The sequence below is a fragment of the Malania oleifera genome, chromosome 9, assembly GCF_029873635.1.
Source record: "Malania oleifera isolate guangnan ecotype guangnan chromosome 9, ASM2987363v1, whole genome shotgun sequence".
NCBI classification, from domain to species: domain Eukaryota; kingdom Viridiplantae; phylum Streptophyta; class Magnoliopsida; order Santalales; family Ximeniaceae; genus Malania; species Malania oleifera.
In genome coordinates, this window is record NC_080425.1 from 79,523,075 (window position 1) to 79,543,087 (window position 20,013).

The 20,013-nt window shown below is 34.5% G+C and overlaps 2 protein-coding genes across 3 annotated transcripts in view; both read right to left on the reverse strand.

Annotated features, from left to right (window-relative positions):
• Positions 1-5,724, reverse strand: part of LOC131164692 (MMS19 nucleotide excision repair protein homolog) — a 75,764-nt gene extending 70,040 nt beyond the window's left edge. For both annotated transcript variants that reach the window (XM_058122082.1, XM_058122083.1), the window contains exons 1-6: positions 5,488-5,724; positions 4,936-4,998; positions 4,741-4,795; positions 4,461-4,558; positions 1,671-1,829; positions 1,445-1,504 (exon numbers count right to left, since the gene is read on the reverse strand). In XM_058122082.1, coding sequence (XP_057978065.1) covers positions 1,445-1,504; positions 1,671-1,829; positions 4,461-4,558; positions 4,741-4,795; positions 4,936-4,998; positions 5,488-5,565 — 513 coding nt within the window. In that variant the 5' untranslated portion in view covers positions 5,566-5,724. The remainder of the gene's footprint in view (positions 1-1,444; positions 1,505-1,670; positions 1,830-4,460; positions 4,559-4,740; positions 4,796-4,935; positions 4,999-5,487) is intronic.
• Positions 5,725-8,866: 3,142 nt separating this feature from the next.
• On the reverse strand, positions 8,867-17,789 carry LOC131164172 (uncharacterized). The gene is made up of 4 exons (XM_058121167.1): positions 17,514-17,789; positions 10,362-10,472; positions 9,376-10,279; positions 8,867-9,283 (listed from the first exon to the last, which is right to left on the reverse strand). The coding sequence occupies exons 1-4, from the start codon at positions 17,691-17,693 to the stop codon at positions 9,042-9,044; spliced, it is 1,437 nt and encodes a 478-aa protein (XP_057977150.1). The 5' UTR covers positions 17,694-17,789; the 3' UTR covers positions 8,867-9,041.
• Between the last annotated feature and the right edge of the window lie 2,224 nt (positions 17,790-20,013).

Genomic DNA, 20,013 nt, shown 5'->3' on the forward strand with positions numbered 1-20,013 from the left:
TACTAAGAATTTCTTCCCTATCAAGTTTAATATTTCCTCCTAGGATGATTAAAATTTCATTTCACTCATTCTTTCTTGCTTCTTTCTACTCATCTTGAAAACCATAGATTCAAAAGCTTCTCCCTATAATTCCAACTTAGATTCTGCTCCAACTCCAGTGTCAACAATCAAGCAATATTTCATCTACAAATAACATAAAACATCAAACCTAAATAAAGCAAAAAGATAAGGTCTTAAGGCAAACCACTAATTTATGCCTATAATGATTGGAAATTCCCTACACTCACCCCCTCCAACCTTAACATTATCCATTATCATACTTACCCTCCCTTCACCTACACCATTCCTTTCTAGAACGAACCCAACCCACCATGGTACTTGCATACAAACATCTTCTCTAGGTGAATAAAAATCATGTGCATGTCAGTCTTTTTTCACCTGAACTTTCTGTTAATCTTCTCAATACACATATAGCCTCTGCGGCTAATATCCTAGAGGCATAAAACCAAGCTCATCTTCAAAAAACCCTCATTTCTAACTTGTTCAACTAGCCTTTCCAGAACAATCTTAAATCCATGATGGTTATTACTGTCGAAGTATTCGGGGTTGAAGGACCATATCACCCTCTGTTTACAATAAATGTCAAGGACATGCCAACGACTATATTACTCATACTAACTCATGTTTACCAACAAAACACTAGCACATACTAATAATGCTAAACAACCAAAAAACCATTAACAGTTACAATTGTTTTTCTTTCATTTATCTAAAAATTTTGTAGTGCTTACAATTTTGTTAAGTAAACTACTTAAACCATACTACTCTATCGTCTTCCAGCTTTAAGGCTCTTTCTAGAACTTGAAAAACAATAAGAAAATAAAAATAAAATATGAGAGAATCCACTTCTTCTTGTTGGTCATCAAGGAGAAAAATAAAGAAATACACACACACACACACACACACACAAAATCAATTAACAATTTTTAAAATTTTACATATCATTAACCTTTGAAGTTTCCTAAATTGAAATCATATTTGAACATTTTGTGGTACAGAGAAATCACAAAGGGAACATTATTTTCATTTTATTTCACTTCCTTTTCTTTCTTCTCACAAAGTGATCCAAATGGAGCCTAAAAGCAACTAAATAACCAAAACATCCAGATTTCAGGAAAGTACAAGCAAAAATTAAACAGTATCGGATCTTTCTACATAATATTTACTTTTTCTTTTGGTAAGTAGCAGCCTGACCCCACCACACTCCTTGACCAATTTATCCAAGGCCCAACAGCATACAATCTATGTTATACCACTACGGAGAACAATGCAAAACATCCAAAATTATATCAGCAGAGCATCCAAAATTACATCAGCACTGTGCAGGCTAACAATGAAGACTGCAAATGGAACTTCTAGATGAAACAGAGATTGAAGATGATACCAGGGAAGCAACAGCATCAGGATAGCGGTCCAACAGGCATTCTAGAAGCTCAAAGCACAGCTGCAATAGTATTTATAAGACAAAGCCAATGATTCAAAATCTAAACAAAAAGCTGGAGTAACAGGTGGTGGCAAAAAAAATTAATAATAATCAATAGGTAATGGCAATAATTTCTTCAATATGTAAAAATTAGAATTGGAGGTTATAATCATTGCATGGTTTCCACCTTCCTGTCATGCTGTCCTAACGATTGCACTTGTAGGTTCTGTAAATATGACTCAGCAACCGCTCTTGCGTCACTAACAGTGGCCATGCCAACATTACTTTTCCTCCCCATCAGTGCCACGCAACCAACAAGGGCTCCATGTAAGGCCTTCCAATCTGCCTGATATAAATATGACATCATAAGTCACCCATCTCGTGCTAAAGTTATAATAGTCATTGACCAAATTTTACCATTTTCAATTTAAATCTTATGATTCAACTCATTCACCAGCCTATCAATTTAAATCTAGTTTGTGAATTGAAGCAAAAAAAGAATTGACAATGAATCATATGATTCTTGTACAAATCTTACAAGTTGCAAATCAGATCTAATGGCTCAAGATTCAGTAAGACAAACATATCCAAATCGTCAGACAAAAGTCCAACAGATACAAATAGTTCTCGGTCAAAACCCAACTATTTAAAAACCAGAAAAGACCACCTTTTCTTAACACAAAAGGTATTCAACTTTTTATAACATCCTATACAATTAAAATAAACAAAATCCACTAATTTTTCTCTCGTTTGAATTGTTTTAAGGTTTCCTATAAACTTACTCTAAAAATTAAGAAAATCTCATAAAGTCTTTATTTGATCAATGGCATTTTTGTAATTTTCCTCCATATTAGAGGTCATTGTGTAATCACTTTACTGCATTCACTTTTTGTCTTTTAATAAAGCTTATTTTTCTATCTTCTAAAAAACAAAACCAAAAAAAAACAAAAACAAAAACAAGGGCATTGAATATTGAAAAACAGTTCATGTTTGCATCACCTCAAATTTGTCAAACAAACCAAACTAGTTTCAATCCACAAAATTTACTCTCTCAGTAGAAATGTGAATTATAAAGATACAGAGAAATGTGAATTATAAAGATACAGAGTTATTATAAATATAAACATGAAAATCTAACAAAATATGGCTATGCATGAAGGTAATTAGAAGAATGTTTTTAGGGATAAAACAATAGACAAATGCACTTTTAACGCTTTTGATAACTTGAAAAAATAAAAAAATTAAAGGGAACGAGAAAGGCCCTCATATTTGACTAGTGAGAAAGCTGGGAAAAAGCTGGGTTTGTCCAGAATCAATGGAGCACTTTTTGGCTATTCCATTTGTGGATTTTGAAGCACAAAGGGCTGGGTTGTTTTATGGAAATGTACTTTTTTTTACAGTATTGCAGGGGTTATGTTGGAGCATAATGCACATATCTTTTGAGTGAAGAAAAATGGATGGTATGCTGGTTTGAGAAAAGAGTCACTACATGGCATTGTTGTGGTGTTGGTTACTGGCATTTTGAAGGAAGTGAGCTTTTTGGATATTGAACAAGATAGGCGCAATCTGACAGCTTGAGTATGGAAGATGTGGTTTTCATTTGCTTCCTATTTCTTTGTTTTGCTGTTTTTGTATTTTCATTCTGGCATGTCCTAGATTTTCTATAAGGAGATTTCTTATTCCACTTTTTGTAAATTTTAATCTATCAATGAAATTTCTTCTTTTGCTATCAAAAGAAAAAAGGCCACTATTCTTTCAAGTTCAATGAGATGAACCAATTTGGCGATATGGAAAAAGATGAATATCAAAGAAGAGACCCTATCTTTCATATTTAGGGCTATAAATGAACCAGGCCACTCACGAGCAGCTTGACAGTGTGGCACACTAAGAGCAGCTCGTTCATTATGTAAATGAGGGATTTCAAAACCTAATTTTGTCTTTAATAAATGTGCTAAACCTGAACATAAATGAGCTCGCCTTGTTTCGGCTCGTGAGTAGCTCGCTATTAGGCTTGGTTGGTCTCATTTAGTAGGCTCAAATTAGATTTGTTTAATAGGATTTAATCAGGCTTGACAAGAATATAGTGGGCTTATTTAGGCTAAAAGTAGGGTACATTAGGGCCTGCACTTGTTTAACCCAAGTTCCATAACCTGAAATCAGTGATAAGGCCAAAACCCAACGTTATTAGGCTGGCTTAGCAAGGGCAAAGAAACCCAAGGTATTATTATTACTAAGAGTTCCTTTTCACCTTTTGAATGATAAAATTAAAACCCTAAGAATTTCTTACACCTTGATTGAGAGGTTCTAAAAGAAGAACCAAGCTATTCGTGAGTAGCTTCTCGGCTGAGTAAGAGATCCTTCAACTTGTTCATTGCATAAACGTACACACTTGAGCAAGTATATTCGAGCTTGTCATGGCTCATCTGCAGCCCTAGTGCCCTTCCCATAGGGCACCAAAAGCATGGCATAAAAAGAATCATGCGGAATATGGATAAAATATTTAATTTCTAGATGAATCAGATTCTTTTTTCTTATGGCATTAATCTGCTACTTAGAGTTTGTGATACAAGTTGCTTAATTATTTTAATGTGTTGGGTAACTTGGGTTTGTCAAAAGTTTGGATGCTCTTTTGCTTACTTCTTTTAAAAGCTTTAGGCAGGGTAAGAATGATAAGAGGTTGAGGAATTGTGCTATGTTTGCAATGATTCGGTTTATCATTTAGGAGAGGACTGCTAAGATTTTTAAGTGCCAGCTTCATTCTCTAAGGTTGTTCTGAGGAAAAAAAAATAGGACGTGTGCTTACCTGACTTCCAGTGTAATTTGAAAGCTTATTGGAGGACAAAAAGATATAGAGGAAGAAGGAAACAAAAATAAGGGTCCCCAGGGAGAAAAGGATAAAAATTAAAAAAATAATAAAAAGAAAAAAAAAAGGAAATCAAAAATCAAGAAAATACAAATAACAGAGTAGCCCACTCACCAGCCTTTCTGTGAAGAATCCAATCAAGCTATGTAAAGTAGCATTATCTAGAGGCTTTGATGCAAGGCGTGCAAGCAATTCCGCAAGAAGAAGAATGCCTGAAATGAAGGCAGAATGTGTATATAATTTAATTGTGTCATTCACGCAAAGAACAACTAATCAATGCAGAAGAAATTGATCTATGAACTCAAAAGTAACGCTTAAATTTGATTTATTTGTTAGCATGATCACCAAAGATTAACAAAATCTAATTTGATGCAACCAAAAAAAAAGGGGATACCTCTAGCACGAATGATGTTGTCTGTAGTGGTCAAATACATCTCCATTTCCCTCACCTAAATTTCAATAGGAAAGCATAAGAGAGAGATAGAGGAGTTGGGGGGGGGGGGGGGGGGTGGGGGGAAGCCAGCAGATATTACATAAGAGCCTAAAAGTAGATGAAAATATGACTACAAGGTAGAGAACATGAGCTTACCAATGCTTCTATGGTTAATTTATCATTCTTCAAGAGAGAAGCAATGGCGTCCAAACTTGCATCCTGAGAATCACTTACGAACAGACAATTTAAACTATCCCAAACAAGGTATAAATGTAAACTGAACAAACGAATCCAGATGTGAGAAATAGAGAGGGAGATAGAGTATCCAGAACAGTTCTAATATTCACCAAATTTGGCCTAATTGGAAAGGGGAAAAAAAAAAAATTAGTCCGTTTGTTTCAAGGAATATTGTTTCCAGACAGATTTTTGCCTTCCCCAGCCCCACGGCTGCCCCAAAAATAATAAAATAAAACACCCAAATAAACGTTAAATTTTCAGTTCAATTCAAAGGACAAAATCCAACGAAAGCTTTTTTAAAAAATACAAGTGAAGCACGCTCGCACTTCTGAGATTTATCAATATTTATCGACGAAAACATTGTCTTGATCACACTTCCGCATGGAGGCAAACGAAGCCTCTCAAAGAATCTGAGAACAGAAGTGCGTGTGAGATTGGAGCACGGTGGTGAGAACTGAGTGGAACTCGAACCTGCTGGGCTGGAGAGCTAGATGAGTCGACGAACGACTCGATGGATTGAACCCATTGAAGAGGTTTTGCTTGCGCCATTGCTTCCCCTGAGAGAGAGAGAGAGAGAGAGAGAGAGAGGAAAGGGCGCTCGCTGCTAGGGGTTTTTGCGCTCTAGAATTGGAACGTAGAAGGGTTTTGGAGCTCTCGCGGCCGGCGATTCTTAGCGAAACTAACGCGGGGTTTAAGTAATAATAACATGAGCGTCTTACTTTCAAGATTTAATTTTATTTCTATCAGTTAATTTCTTTAAATATTTTAACTCCAATTGCCGGTTTTTTTAATCATCACATGATAAATAAAATATCTTTGACATAAAATTCGAATTTTTTTTATTTCAAACTAGATATAGGCACCACTAGTGTGCTTTTACTTTTTTAAACTTTTAAAAACACTTTTTGATAGTTATGAGGGTATTTAGGATAATTATAAATAGTTATAAATGTAAATTTGACACAATTGAAAAAGTATTTTGAAATAGTTTTAGGTAATTAAAAAAGCATTTTGAAACAATCATTAATAATTATAAAGATAAATTTAATATTTTTAAAAGAACACTTTAAAGAAGAATTCTTGAGATATTAGGAGTGGTATAAATCATGGAATAGATATAATTGGTGATTTAACTTCCTTTCACTATTTCATCTATAAAATGACACTGGTTGGTGTTTGATAATGCTAAGTGTCAAAACATATAGCACTATTTTATGCAAGAATGTTACATTCAATTCTCAAGTATTATACTTTTATCTACTTACTACTTAGTGCATATTTTAAATATAGTATAATGACATGAAGTAACAGATAAATAAAAATACGAAATTTGTGTGTAAGTAACTTTTCTATTTTTTTTTTTTTTTTTTTTTGTGCAGACTTAATATCATTAACACTAATTTTGCAATAAAAATCTCATATATCTAACACTTTCCTCAGCTAGTAAATTTAAATTTAAGTCTTCTACTTGGTTTTCATTAAATAGATTACTGAAAAACTTTCTCATCTTTCTTTTATGTTTTCTTTTTTAACTAATACAATATCATCCTCACTTTTTATATACTCTACATTACTTAAGTCCTTACTATTTATTTCTCTCACTTTAACTTTAACAAGTCCAAATATGATTCTTTTCCCTTCTTTTCTATCTAATATAGGATGCAAATTATTAAATGATTTGTGTTTAACTTCAATAAAAGTTTTCTTTTCTTTTCTCTTCTTTACTTTTTGCATTTTTTTGTCTCTTTATACTTTTCAAAGTTTTTCATATTTCAACAATTTTGTCATGTTTTATATCATTTTTTTTACGACTTTTTTGACATCTTAATCCCGCCAGCAATTTTCTTTACTATCTGAAAATCTTCTTCTTGATTCATCTAAAATCTCTTTTATTGTCTTTTTTAATTGAGCTAGTAGTTATCATACTTCAAAGAATGTTTGTGTCTGCATCATCCTATAGTCCTAACATTATCTTTGATCATTTTATTTCGAAATTTTACTATATTTTTTTCGTTGGATTCCACCACCTAGTTCTCTTACACTAATTTATTTTATCTTCTATCTTTAACTTTTTAATACATATATCTAACACTAAAACTTTACAATTTTTACATAGTTAAGCTTTCACCTCGAATAACTTTACAATTTTTATACAATAAATGATTTATCCTTCTAATTAAGAAAAAATCTATTTGACTTTTATTTATACACTTGTGAAGGTTATTGAGTATTAGTCTCTCTCCTTAAGCAAGTCTTTATTATAATAAATTCACATGACGTCGGCAATCATCTCCCCCAAACTCTTTTTTCGTCTTCATATGCATATCTTCCGTGTTATTACCTTTATTATTCCTTCCAACAATGACCATTCAAACTTGTTCCTATGAATATTTAACGTAGTTAGACAATTAAACTTAATAGTTTTGTAGGCTTAAAGATAGAATTAGGTGTTTGTTATGGAGAATCTTTTAACTATTTTGTTAGAATGGACATTGTTGTGCTTTAGCCGACAAATTCTACTACTGCAATTATAATTTTTTTTTTTCATTTGCAATTTTATTTTATTTATAATCATAAATTGTTCCCACTATGCTCAAAATTGAATATTTTCATGACAAATTTATGTTCTCACAATCTTTGAAAATATTACTTATTTTTTTATTTATATGTGAAAGCATTTCTTCAATCCCATATTTATATATGCAACTTTCTAATTTTCCAAAGAGATAGTAGGCCAATAATAATTTTCTAGTTTTTCGCTTGTTTAGAAAACATAGGAGATGTAAATCCAATATCAACAATAGAGATCAATTATATATTTTTTATTCATCTAATTTATTTTTTATTATTGAATATGCTAATTTTTTAAGGTTTTTCAAAATTTTTACTTATTACGTGCTTTACTTTAATCAAATTTTAATTCGCACTCTTTGAGATGACTTAAAATTTTGCAGTTTAGTTTGCTCTAATGTAGCACAGACTTACCACTTTTGACACAAATTTTTCATTTTTTTTATCTATATATATATATATATATATATATATATATATATATATATTGATTTTGTTCTTTAGAGATTCATACTAGCTTGGATTACACAATCAAAAGTAATCTACCACTTGCAACCCTTTCAAGATTCAAATCTTACACCTTTACATGAAAATCCTAACCTCTTAACCATTGCAATGTCCTTAGGATACAAGGTTCTATGTGATTTTTTTTACTAATCAAAAAGGGTGGAAGGAGGCAATTATAGTGGCCAGGGTGTAACTAGAGCTCAATCTGTATGAGTATCCAGTTGGAGCCATAGCCACTAAGCCTAAGAGGCCAAACCTATCAATACAGCTCCGCTAAAGCACTAGAGGTCCAAAAATCACACTAGTCGTTTTGACTTAAAACATTACTCAATTCCGTTACATTGGAGATGTGAAAAATCAACCTTAGTACCATTAGGCTATCACATCAGTGGTCCCAATGATATTTGATATGTTTTTGAAGATAAAAAAAAAAAACAGTATTTGTTGATCAACTTCAACGAAAGTATTCAAAAAAATTAATAAAAACCTTTATGGCTCGGCCTAGTTTTATAGCATATGTGCAAATAATTCCAGAGATGCATGACAAAATTACAGCAATACTGCAACCGGGCATTTCTCCAAGACAGTTTACTGAATGAATCAGATAGTCTACAAGAAAAGGGCAACCTAAATATGAAATTGAATAATTTCTATCTCAAACAGACAGGGGGTCTGTTTGGAAGGGGATGGGGAAGAACATGAAACATCTAATAAATGAGAGTTCTAACCAAAGCTGTGTGTTTGGAAGCTCAACCAGCCTGCCAAAACAAGAAAAAAAGAAGTAATCTCTTTTAACTTTTGCTGGGCCAAAGTACATGCGTTCTAATGCAATACAAGTGCAGCAGAAAACTGCAGTAAACAAATGCTCATTGAGCCTCTTAACACATGTGAATATACACCCTCATTTACATACATATCACAATCTTTAACATCAAGAGCAAAGTCTGTTATCTCAGACCCTCTGAACTTGTCTCATCACAGGAAACCTCATCCAGCCTATCTAGAAATCCTCCTTGGGCAGTCTGTTGCACAGAGATGCTAAAATGAAGCCCATTGGTAGAGGCGGCTTCAAACTTTTTCCATAACTCCTTCTTTAGAGTAGTCTCACCAGGATGCTTCCCTATTTGGATTGAGCTTTCAGGTTCCCCCATGGGAGTGCTTCCTATTAGATATGAGGTATCACCAAGTTCTGTTGGTAAAACAATGCATTGTTAGCCAACATTGTGTCAACACATTAGCATAAGGGAAAACAGAAATAGAAAAAAAAAAAAAAGAACATACCCTGACTAAAATTTTTGTTCCTTAAATGACGAGAGCTTTGAACATCATTCCCTAGTACCGAAGAAAAGTCTATTTGGTTTTTGAGGGCCGGAGTAGTCCTGGGAAAGCAGGCAGCAGCATTTTTCAGGGGCTTCTCATCTGGTGGCTCCATAAGCACACAAGTTTTCAGTGGTGACATAAACCAATCAGGCGATGCTTCTACCTCTTTCTTTCTGATTCCCAATTTATGAGTCGGTTGTATTCCAAAGAGCTCAGGATACTTTAAGGCCAAACTCTTGGAAACCTGACTGCCAGAGGAATCAGACATTTCTGACTTATGGACGTTGTCATTGTCGGGGAGAGAGGACTCAGAGATGGGTTCAAGCAACACACAAGACTTAGGAGGTGAAATTTTAAGGCAAGGAGTCATTACAAGAAAAGAGCAGTCTTTTTTTGAAGACCTCGGCGGAGAAGTAAATCCACATTCAGAATTGTTTACCACTTCAGCTGCACTGGATTCATGAAGTTTGTTTGGTGTTGACTTTACTGCTACACCCTCAAGAAAACCATCATCAACATCTTCAGAAACAATACAAAATGATGGTAGCTCGGCATCAGCATTAGAAGCGATCCTTTCAAATATCGATTTTGAGCGCTGCTTCCTGGATGACAATGCTTTTGACATAGGCAGAGGCGTGAGCAGAAAGAGTTGTCTGCCTCTCTCAATAGTGCAGTCAGCACGCCAAGACACAAGAGGTGAGGGAGAAATTAATGAATCCAACTCAGTTTGTTGTGGACTGTCAGCTACATTTCTGGCATTTTCATTTACAGCAGGCGGAGGTTTACTTGCCAATATCTGTTCCAACTGATCCTTAGCCCTCATGGAAGGACTAGAAAGTGCTTTCTGGAATCTGGGAACCCAGGGCTGCACTCATAGAACATAACACTACATATCAGTCATGCAATTATGCAATTGGGATAGATAAAAAGATCATCTAGTTGCTGACCTTTAAAGAGCAAAGCATTTCAGATAGGACGTCTGTAAAAGACTCAATTTCTTTTCTTCCCTGCCTGCTCGTTGGCTTAAGTTTAAATGTTTGCACAACAAGTTCATCAATCTGCAATATAATAAATAACCTTTGAATAATTAGCCATGAATGAATGGAAATATTCAGCAATCAGTTTTTGTCAGCTTCCATGAGTTTAGTGCCTGATTTTTTTAACAGAGAGAATACTACAGAAGATGAAATCCTGTGCAAATTGCTAAGTATAAAAGGCCATATGATTTGGTCATCATAAAAGTGCCCCTGAAATCCCTTGGGAATCTAATATACAAGAACTAGATTGCTATTGGGAATATGTTTTGTTTGGCTCCCTCCTAAAATATATGGTGATATTAGATTTCTGTGTTTGGCTTCACATGGGTACTCTAGTGTTATTTCAATAAAAATTACCAAAATGTCCCTAAATATATAAACTTATATGTACATCATAACAACACTAAGGAGCAATGTCTTCTCATTGTGATGAATGTGTTGGCCTAACAAGGCTTAACATCTTGTTTTGATGCTAACAAACAAGTGAAACTTAACATATTTGTTGAGTAATAATATTTCAGGACTCACAAGGATCAAACATGAAAATGAAGCTTAAAGCATGAATTTCAAGATGACATTTTAAAGTTTGAAGTATATGAGAGAGAGCTTGAAAGTATATCAAAGCATGGAGAAAAACAAGAGAGGCAAAGGAAAGCAATGCAAAAGAAAGATCAAAGAAAAGACAAGCATGAAGACTCAAGCACCAAAAATGTTCAAAGTTTTAGAAGTCTTTATGTAAGTGCTTCATATTTTAAATATCTTTTGAAATATTGTTAAAACTCTTTAGGGGATATTTATGAACTTAGAGACCTATTTTAATAACCCGAAAAATGTTTTATGAAAGATCAAAAACAAGAGAGCAAAACTAATTTTGAAAAATTAAAAATAAAAAACCAAAAATATGACTGGTCAACCGACTGACCAGATTACACTGGGTTTACTCAACCAACTGACAGGAAAACATCATAATGAATAATTGCCCAGCCGACTGATGGTTTGCACTGGGATCAGTCAACCGACTGACACACCCAACTGACTGACATTTTTGAACTATGTCGAGCCAGCCAACTGACAAATTAATTGAATTTATTTCTGGTAGACAGAAAGGCCTCAGCTGCCTGTCTAGCCGACTAACCCTGTGAAATACACTACCTAGTCGCCTATCCAGCCGACTGACTCCACGGGATTTCAAATTTTTTAACTTAACTGGAAATTTCTAAAAATCAGTTTTTCAAATATGAACGTTATAAAAACTTAGTGGACACTCCAAGTAACTTGGGCAACAAGGAAACTAATCCTAAAAAGTTTATAAATACTACCTTAACCCCAAGAAATTAATAACCAAGTAATTACACAGCAAACTTGCATTCAATCTCTCAATCTCTCTCAAAGTTCTCTATTGCTCATATTCTTGCTAGGGGAAATCATCTGAATTGCTGCTGAAACATCAACATATGGTTCTCATACTGAGTTTTCTCAGTCACAAAAGAACCCTTGGTGATCTCTACACTTGAGCTTCAATTCTATTTCATATTGGTATTTAAATTGATGAAATACATAGTGCTGAATTTGTACTAATCTACTCTGTTTTGAGAGTGTTTTTGTACGCAGCTACTCTTTTGTATTCTTGTAGTATTTTTGACGATACCAAGTTGTTTGAATCGTTGGCTAAGCGTGGCAATATCGCTTAGAGAGGCGGGCTCTAACCTAATTAAAGGAGTGACCGAGTGAGGGGATATCACTTGGAGAGGCGGGCTCTAGCCTACTGAAGGACTGTGTAAACGATATTGTTCCGCCCGAAAAAGGAACTAATTTAGTGAATCCTTTGGTAATTTGTCAAAGGCGAGGACGTAGTCTGGGTATAAGCTGAACATCGTAAAAACCATGGTCTCACTCTCTCTTTCCCTTGCTCTTTACTTTCAGCATATATAAATTGCGTGGATGTTTTAAGTTTCTAAATCATATATACTATGTGAATTAGATATTAAATAAACTTAAGCTTAATTAGTTTTTGGGATTGCGGAAACCGAAAGAGAGTACATTGGTTAATCCATACTTTGCGGAAACCGTACGGGAGTACGTTCATTGGTGAAACACCCAAAGACTCTTTAACTGAAAATTTATTTAACGTCTAAACTTTTGGAAAGAGTATTGGATTTTATATTGCATTTAACCACAGGGCTTGATTCAAAATTTCATTCACTACAAGGCTGCAAACAAAACCGTCTTGATTGAATATTTTGCGGATTTGGTTGATTGGTTGTTTACTTGATTGATTAAATAATTGTAAGGCCGTGAATTGCATAAAGACATAAGTATTTATTATGTATTGAATAAATCAACAAGAAGTCAAGAATTGATTAAAAGAAGCAAAAGAGGTTAAGGAGTCTTAAAAGGAATTAAGAGAAAATTTTTAAATCCAATTCACACCCCCCTCTTGGGACTACATCTTAGTTTTTAGAATGATATAGGCATTTTAGTCCAATTAGTTAGATTCCCCTGGGAATCCAAGAGAATCTAGGGGGAGATGGGTTCAAGATTCCCATTTTAGGCAGTTCAAGGTTTTAAATTTTGATTTCGACTAAAACTTCAATACTTTAAATATATAGAAATCTTGATGTACCAAGGAGTCTAAAAGATGCTAATTCGCCTCCAAGAAGTCCATCAGAATGTAGAATCATCAAGCTTCACAAGAAAGGAACTAGTGATATGCTACTTAGCGAGTGGAAGAGCTCAAGATGGCATCAACTTATATTTCTTTTGCTGATGGGAATAAAAATTTTCATATCCATCATACTAACAACTCCTATAAAATAACCATGGATGGCCCAAAAGGATAGGACATATCTTGAGAGGAAGACTATCACATTGCACTGTCTGCATGATTGAACCAATCTTAAAGGTAAGCAAGCAACATCATGGACCTTCAAGCTAGCATTGTTCACCGAAGCAATTTTATACGGGTCAGGATAAGGTTCAACTTCCAAATATAACGTCTTCATAACTTCTTCCAAAACCGCATGTGTACAACCACTAGGATCAACAACCAAAGTACAAAGCTACTTATGACAAATCACCCGAATCTAAAAGATGCTAATTCGCCTCCAATCTTCTTCTTCAACCTTGTGGAAAGAGAGCATATGTCAAAACAATAATAAGATTTTCAAATTGACGTCATCATTCAAGTCACTAGGGATTTATGCTTCAATTTCAACTACTTGAACATCATCATCTGCTCTTTCTGCAGCAACAATGACTTGGTTAGGACATTCATTCTGCAGTTCAATGCCCAAAACCTAGATATTTGATGATTGGTTGGACCTTGGAAGTTGTTCCAAAATGCTCAGGAGTCTTGTAAGGGATGGGCTGTTTGAGTGAACGCCTTTACCCAATTGCACAACTAACTTCTCTCATACAACTCCACATGTACTCTTCTTAAATCAAAGGGATGACGTAGCTCTAGGGTGATTATGCTCCATATCCTCCTCGATTTGAGTAGAAACTTATATTGCATCCCCAATTGTAATGAAATGACATCTAGCCAATTTAGCGGCAATAGTTGGCTTTTCAACCCTTTTCTATACAAAGTTAACATCACATCCTCTTTCCATTCTATATCGGCATGAGACATGAGTGCACAAATTATAGAACCTACTAGTCCATCAACGTATTCTCTTCTTAGTTCAAATCAAAGAGTTGGAGATAAACACATTGCTGGTAATTGGAAAGTACAAATTGCTCCTGCATGGCTTGTTTCATCTTATCCCAAATTGTGATCTCACCAAATCTCCTTCTAAACATCTCGTGTTAATCCACCAAATTAAAAAAATTCCCTTCAATTTTGATTCGGCCAAATACAATTTCCTAGCTTCAATCACGTCATACCATTGGGAATAGTACCCCAAAGAATACACCAATCATCAAATTCATCAAGGGAACCATCACTTTAAAATCTAAAACTTGTAGTCTAATCCCCTCACTCAAATGATCATTTTGGCCTTCATGCAACTCAAAAGTATGAGGGACAGCAGCTATGTCACTTTCCTGTTTGGTAGGAAATCCAGGGGCCTCTTAACTAAGGCTGCAACTTCATCTGTTATCCTATTCAAAGCATTAGCAATAGTCTCCAAGGTATCTCCATGTTTTATACCCTATTGGACAATAATTCCAGTTTTGAAAACAGCTAAATATTAGTTACCATGCTGCCTATGTGTTTGTGTGTGCTGCATTTATCACTAAGGAACCTTAATACAATTTTCTAAGAATCCTCAATTCTTTCAGGCAACCGACAAACTTCGCTCTCAATTTCTCAAGGACAATCTTCAAGTAAAACAAACCCTCGTATACAAATTACAAATCGCAGCAATTTGGTCTGATTATGATGTTGGATTGTTGGCAGCACTGATAGATCCTTCAAAATGAGTACCAAACCCAAGTGACCAACCTTTCCATCAAATAAATTCAAAAATTGCAGGTTTTTGTATGAAAAATTCGAAACACATTGCTGGAAGCAATATTTTACAGATTTGAAATAGGGCAGACAAATTCCACATGCGTTGCTGGAATGTCAAGTGTGTGAGTCGCTGGCCGCGAGTTTCCAGCAATGAAACCTTAGGCAAAGGTAGATCAGAGGATGATGATTTCAATGGTGGTGGTGATGTGATAAGAAAAGCACAAGCATTTAGCGATTAAAGAGGGGTGACAACTAGAAATTTTTTGGGCTGTGGGCGGATGGGGTTTGGGGGTTCTATTTTTAACGGCATGGGACATGGGTGGTGTTGTGAAATGTTGGCTGAAAATTTGGGTTTGAATTTGAGGGGCAAAACTGTAATTTCTTAAAAAGTTGCAGAACATTGCACAAACACACCATCCTTCAGTTTCTGCAGGATTTTGTTGACAGCATAGGGAAAATTACAGGGTTGATATGAGCAGAAGAAAAAAAAAAGAAACTATAAGAATGAGTGAGAGTGAAGGAGGATTAAGAGAAAGAAAGAGAAGAAACGCAGATTAAGACAGAAATTAGAGTTACACAACAGAAATTAGAAGCAGCGGAACAAGGAATAGGGAGATCAGATATAATAGATTGAAAATGGAAAAAAAGAGATCTTGGTTGGGCTCTAATACCAAATGATGCAGGACAGCATCATGGATTTGCTGCCAAGGGAGAAATTAGAGGAAATTGAGGATAGAAGAGGAGGCGAAGAACAACAAGGAAAGAGGAAGAAGAGAGGGGAGAAAAGAGAAAAAATTGAGGGAAAACTCTGGTTCACTTCTCAATTCAAATTCATCAATAACCACCTCCTTCATGGCTTTCACACACTACTTATGAGAAAGCCTAATACAATAAATTACATGTATACCCCTAAAGATACATGAAATTACAAACACGCCCTTAAAATACAAAAATATTACAAAAAAGCCCCCAAAAACATAACCTACTGCAAGCAAACTATACACATAATAAAACAATAACTAACTAAGCATATTTTCGTTTAGGACCCAATCATCCATTGACCCTAATAGGCCTCCAAATTGGGCCAAAACAATCATTCAAATACCTGCTTCTCGCTGTGCATCACTAGGCCTTCTAGCGAACAGCTATTAAATAAAGGAAGGTGTAGACAATTTTCTACCAAGTTATATGCACAAATTTTCCTTTGCATTTTGCTAAAGAACAAAAGAAGAATATCCAATAGATAACATGGGAGGGATTAATACTAGACACAAGTTACAAATTTTACCGTAATGCAGGAGCAGTGAAAAAACTGTTCCGTCATTATCGCAGAATTCAATTTAACTAGGTCATATCTTCAGCAGTGTAAAAATAAAGCAACTATTTCAACTCATTCATTTATCAAAAAAAATCAGCAAGTGTGCATTTAGAATGAAAAGCAACCTGAAAATACTTGATGAACACTAGCACAGCCAAGTCATTGTTGTGCAAGTCCTAATTCCTAAATCTTAAAATCTGAGAAGTCCTTTTATAAGTCAACAGAACACATAAATTTATTGTATGGTGCAAATCATGTCTTCAATCACTAGCCAATTGGCATTATCGTTGATATCCTAGTTATGCTCCTATATTTCAAAAATAAAACCAAATGTCTTTGAAAACAAAAAAAGTTTCAAAGATTGTATTCTATTATTTTGACTTGTCCGTCATGCATTGCAACAAATTTTTTTATTTTATTTTTAAATCACATCAAATACACGTACATCCAGACCTTCATTCAACATAGACAAATCACTAAGTTATGCATTATTAGCTGCAAAATAAATGGGTGAACACGCTGAGCCGAGAGCGAGAAGGCAAATGGCATTACATTTTTATTAACACAGACAGAATCAACTAAGAGAATGCATCTTCCTCCACTTTCTACATGCTTAGAGTTGTGTTTGCATCATGTCAATTACAAGAAATCAAGATGGCTTTACATTCAAGCAAGCATAAACTACATAATTTTTAGGTTTCGTTGCGAAATAACATCTAGTGCACTAATTCCAACTAATGCAACCAGAATCAACCAATAAGTCCAATCAAACACATAAAACTACATTTCCAATTTTACCTGTTCAATGAAAATATATGGCATAATCACAATTGAAACATTCCTGTACCATATGAATTAGCAGGTCATGCAATTCTAAGTCACATACAGAATGAGAACAAATTCCATTAAGAAAATGAGAACTTACACAGTTACACTACACAAAATGTGAAATGAAGCAAGTCATCAGAGAAACCCACCCCCCGCCCTCCACAAAAAAAATGCATTTCAAATTTTCACTCTTTTCCTGCAGAATCTTCACCGAATAGAACATAAGGGCATGCCAAAGAGTTCTCCATAAGGAAAAAAACAATGAAGAAGCAAAGATAAATTACAACAAATTCAAGCATTGCCAGTCAAATTATGCGAACTCAAACTCAGATAATGCTAGGGTTTCAACAGCCTCAGATTAATACAACGTTTTCATTTCCTTCAATCAATTTGTCCCGACTGAATAAGGTAGTCACACCTATCTCTATAGACAGATAGGTTGATAGATAAGCATGAAAGCTACCTGATGGAGGAGAGTGGAGATATCGGACTGAACAAGAAGAAGGCGATCGAGAACGTCGTCTTCAGTTCGGCCTTCGGTCTCAGAGACTTTCTTCTTCAGCGGTTTCGAGGATTTCCCACCGTTCGACACGTCCCTCAACGGCTTCCTCCATGATCTTGCTCCGGCTTCGTTCTTCGGCATCTCTCTCTCTCTCTCTCTCTCTCTCTCTCACACACACACACACACACACACACAGACACCACACAGAGCGATACTCTTCTATTTGAATTCCCTGACAGTCTTCCCCAAGGCGGGCTATTTGTTTATTACTTCTATTTCTCCTGGAATCCGAGTCGCTCCCGCCTGACTCGGCCGAGCCGAGCGTGTTAAGAAATATTTTTAGTTTTCAAAAAATGTACACAACAGAAAGAATTTCAATTTTATATCTTAGTTCTTAATTGCTTAATTAATTTTTTTTACATATATATAAAATTTTCGTATATTGCATCGAATTTATTATTCACCAATATTAATATGGAAATTTTAGGAAATCACAATAATGATCAACAGAGTGAGAAAATTCATTTTATGCATATACATTATACATAAAAGGCAATGATTTATATATAATAAATGCCTTTAAATAAAAAATTTAACGTAATAATCATTTTTAATTAAATATAACCATGTATATAATCTTTGGCTATAATTTTAACTATGATTATTAAACTATTTTTGACATTTGCAATATGTCATCATTAGCTAGTATCGTGCATCTATTTAAGTGTGCTTATAGAACTCGATATTAAGTATGTTTAACCGTTAAATTAGATGAGATATAATTTTTTTTATAGATGATTAAAGATGAATATAAACGTGCCTATGAGGAATTCTGATACATTTTTACATTCAATTTATATTGTATCAATCCTTTATAGAGTAATGACTAACTCATCTCTAAATAGGCCTCAAGTGTGCTTTTATAAGCGCCAAAAAACTTTTAAAGGTTTCATATTATGAGAGAAATTCAAAGACAAATGTTCATTTATTTATTTATTTAAATTGTATTGACATATGAACCAAAAATTGAGGATCCGTTTAGCCGTGGAAAATATTTTCTATTTTTTATTTTTAGTTTTCCAAAGAATTATTAAAAAAATTAGCTTATTTTTTAAAATTTTCAAGAATTATATGAAAACGGTAGAAAAAACAAAAGTTTCTTTAAAATTAACAAAATAAGTTTTCATTTTGTATCTCTAGATTTCAAAATAATCATAAAAAAGTTAACTTTCTTTTTTTTTTTTTCAGTTTTTCAATTTATATAAGGTACTCTTTGAATAAATAAATAAACGATGTTTTTGAGTCAAGTTGGTGTTTACGTATGCATATCAAGTTTGTCTATAAGGACTCTTTCAATCTAATAAGTTGTATTTGAACCTATAGGATATTATAACTTTAAATGAGTGACATCCTAAAGTTGATGTACAAAACTAATTCTCCTAATGTGCTAATTAATAGTTGGAGGATCAAGTGTATGACTAAGGTTAAAAAAAAGATCATCTAAGTTGGGTAGATGAATCTAACTAGGGTTAAGAAGCGGAAAGTAAAATCGATTCAAAAGCACGTGGAATGTAATATGAAACACATAAGGCATTAGGGATGAGGTCACTTAAGCAATTATTGGAGAATTATGCTTACTCCACAAGGGATATTATTTATATCCAAAAAGGAGACCGTTTAAACTAGTGGGTTCAAGTGTTGATACATGTTATTGTGCTTTTGTGACTCATATACTTGATGAATTGCATAAACAAGGAAGAAAACATAGTGAAAATCACATGTGCTAAGGAGTAGTAGGGAAACCATCAATTATTTGGCTGAAATAGTCGATAATTTGGCTCCAGAATTTGGACAATTTACATTTTGTCTGAAACAGTCGACTATTTGGCTTAATTAGTCGACAGTATGGCTCAAGATAGCCTTCGCAGATTTTGAATTTTGAATATTTGGACGTTATTTTGGTTGTGTTTCGGGGGGAAAACCTACGACGAGGCTTATATATACATAGAATACGTTGTATATAGTATGCTAAGTAAGTCAAGTGTGTTGGTTGATGATTGTTGAGAGAATTGAGAGGATTCTTGTATTACTATTCTAATTTACACAAGAATACAATGAATCATTATTGTTTGCTCCCGTGGATATAAGCATTGTCGAACCACGTAATTCCTGGTGTCATTGTTATTGTTATTGCTTTCATATACTTTTTGTGGTTGTGGATTGTTCTGTATTTGTTGGGTGGTCTTGGGCCTTCTCAACCCCAAAGGCTAGCTCATGGGATGAGATTTTCCCTCACATTTAATAACTAACCACCAGTCCCTTCCACAACCGATGTAGGATAACCCCAACAATCTCCCTCTCACACATCGGGTTCCAAATCAGTAGCCATACGTACCCGGCATCCCAGGGAGAATGTTGAAGCATGGGCTCTGATACTAGTGTTAGGTGGTCTTGGGTATTC

Excerpts from the sequence above, each read along its gene's own strand:
- LOC131164172 (XM_058121167.1), bottom strand. The coding sequence starts at position 17,693 with ATGCCGAAGAACGAAGCCGGAGCAAGATCATGGAGGAAGCCGTTGAGG. Across the intron at positions 10,473-17,513 it reads TCTCCACTCTCCTCCATCAG|ATTGATGAACTTGTTGTGCA; the intron begins GTAGCTTTCATG and ends ATTATATTGCAG. Across the intron at positions 9,284-9,375 it reads GAACAAAAATTTTAGTCAGG|AACTTGGTGATACCTCATAT; the intron begins GTATGTTCTTTT and ends TTTTACCAACAG.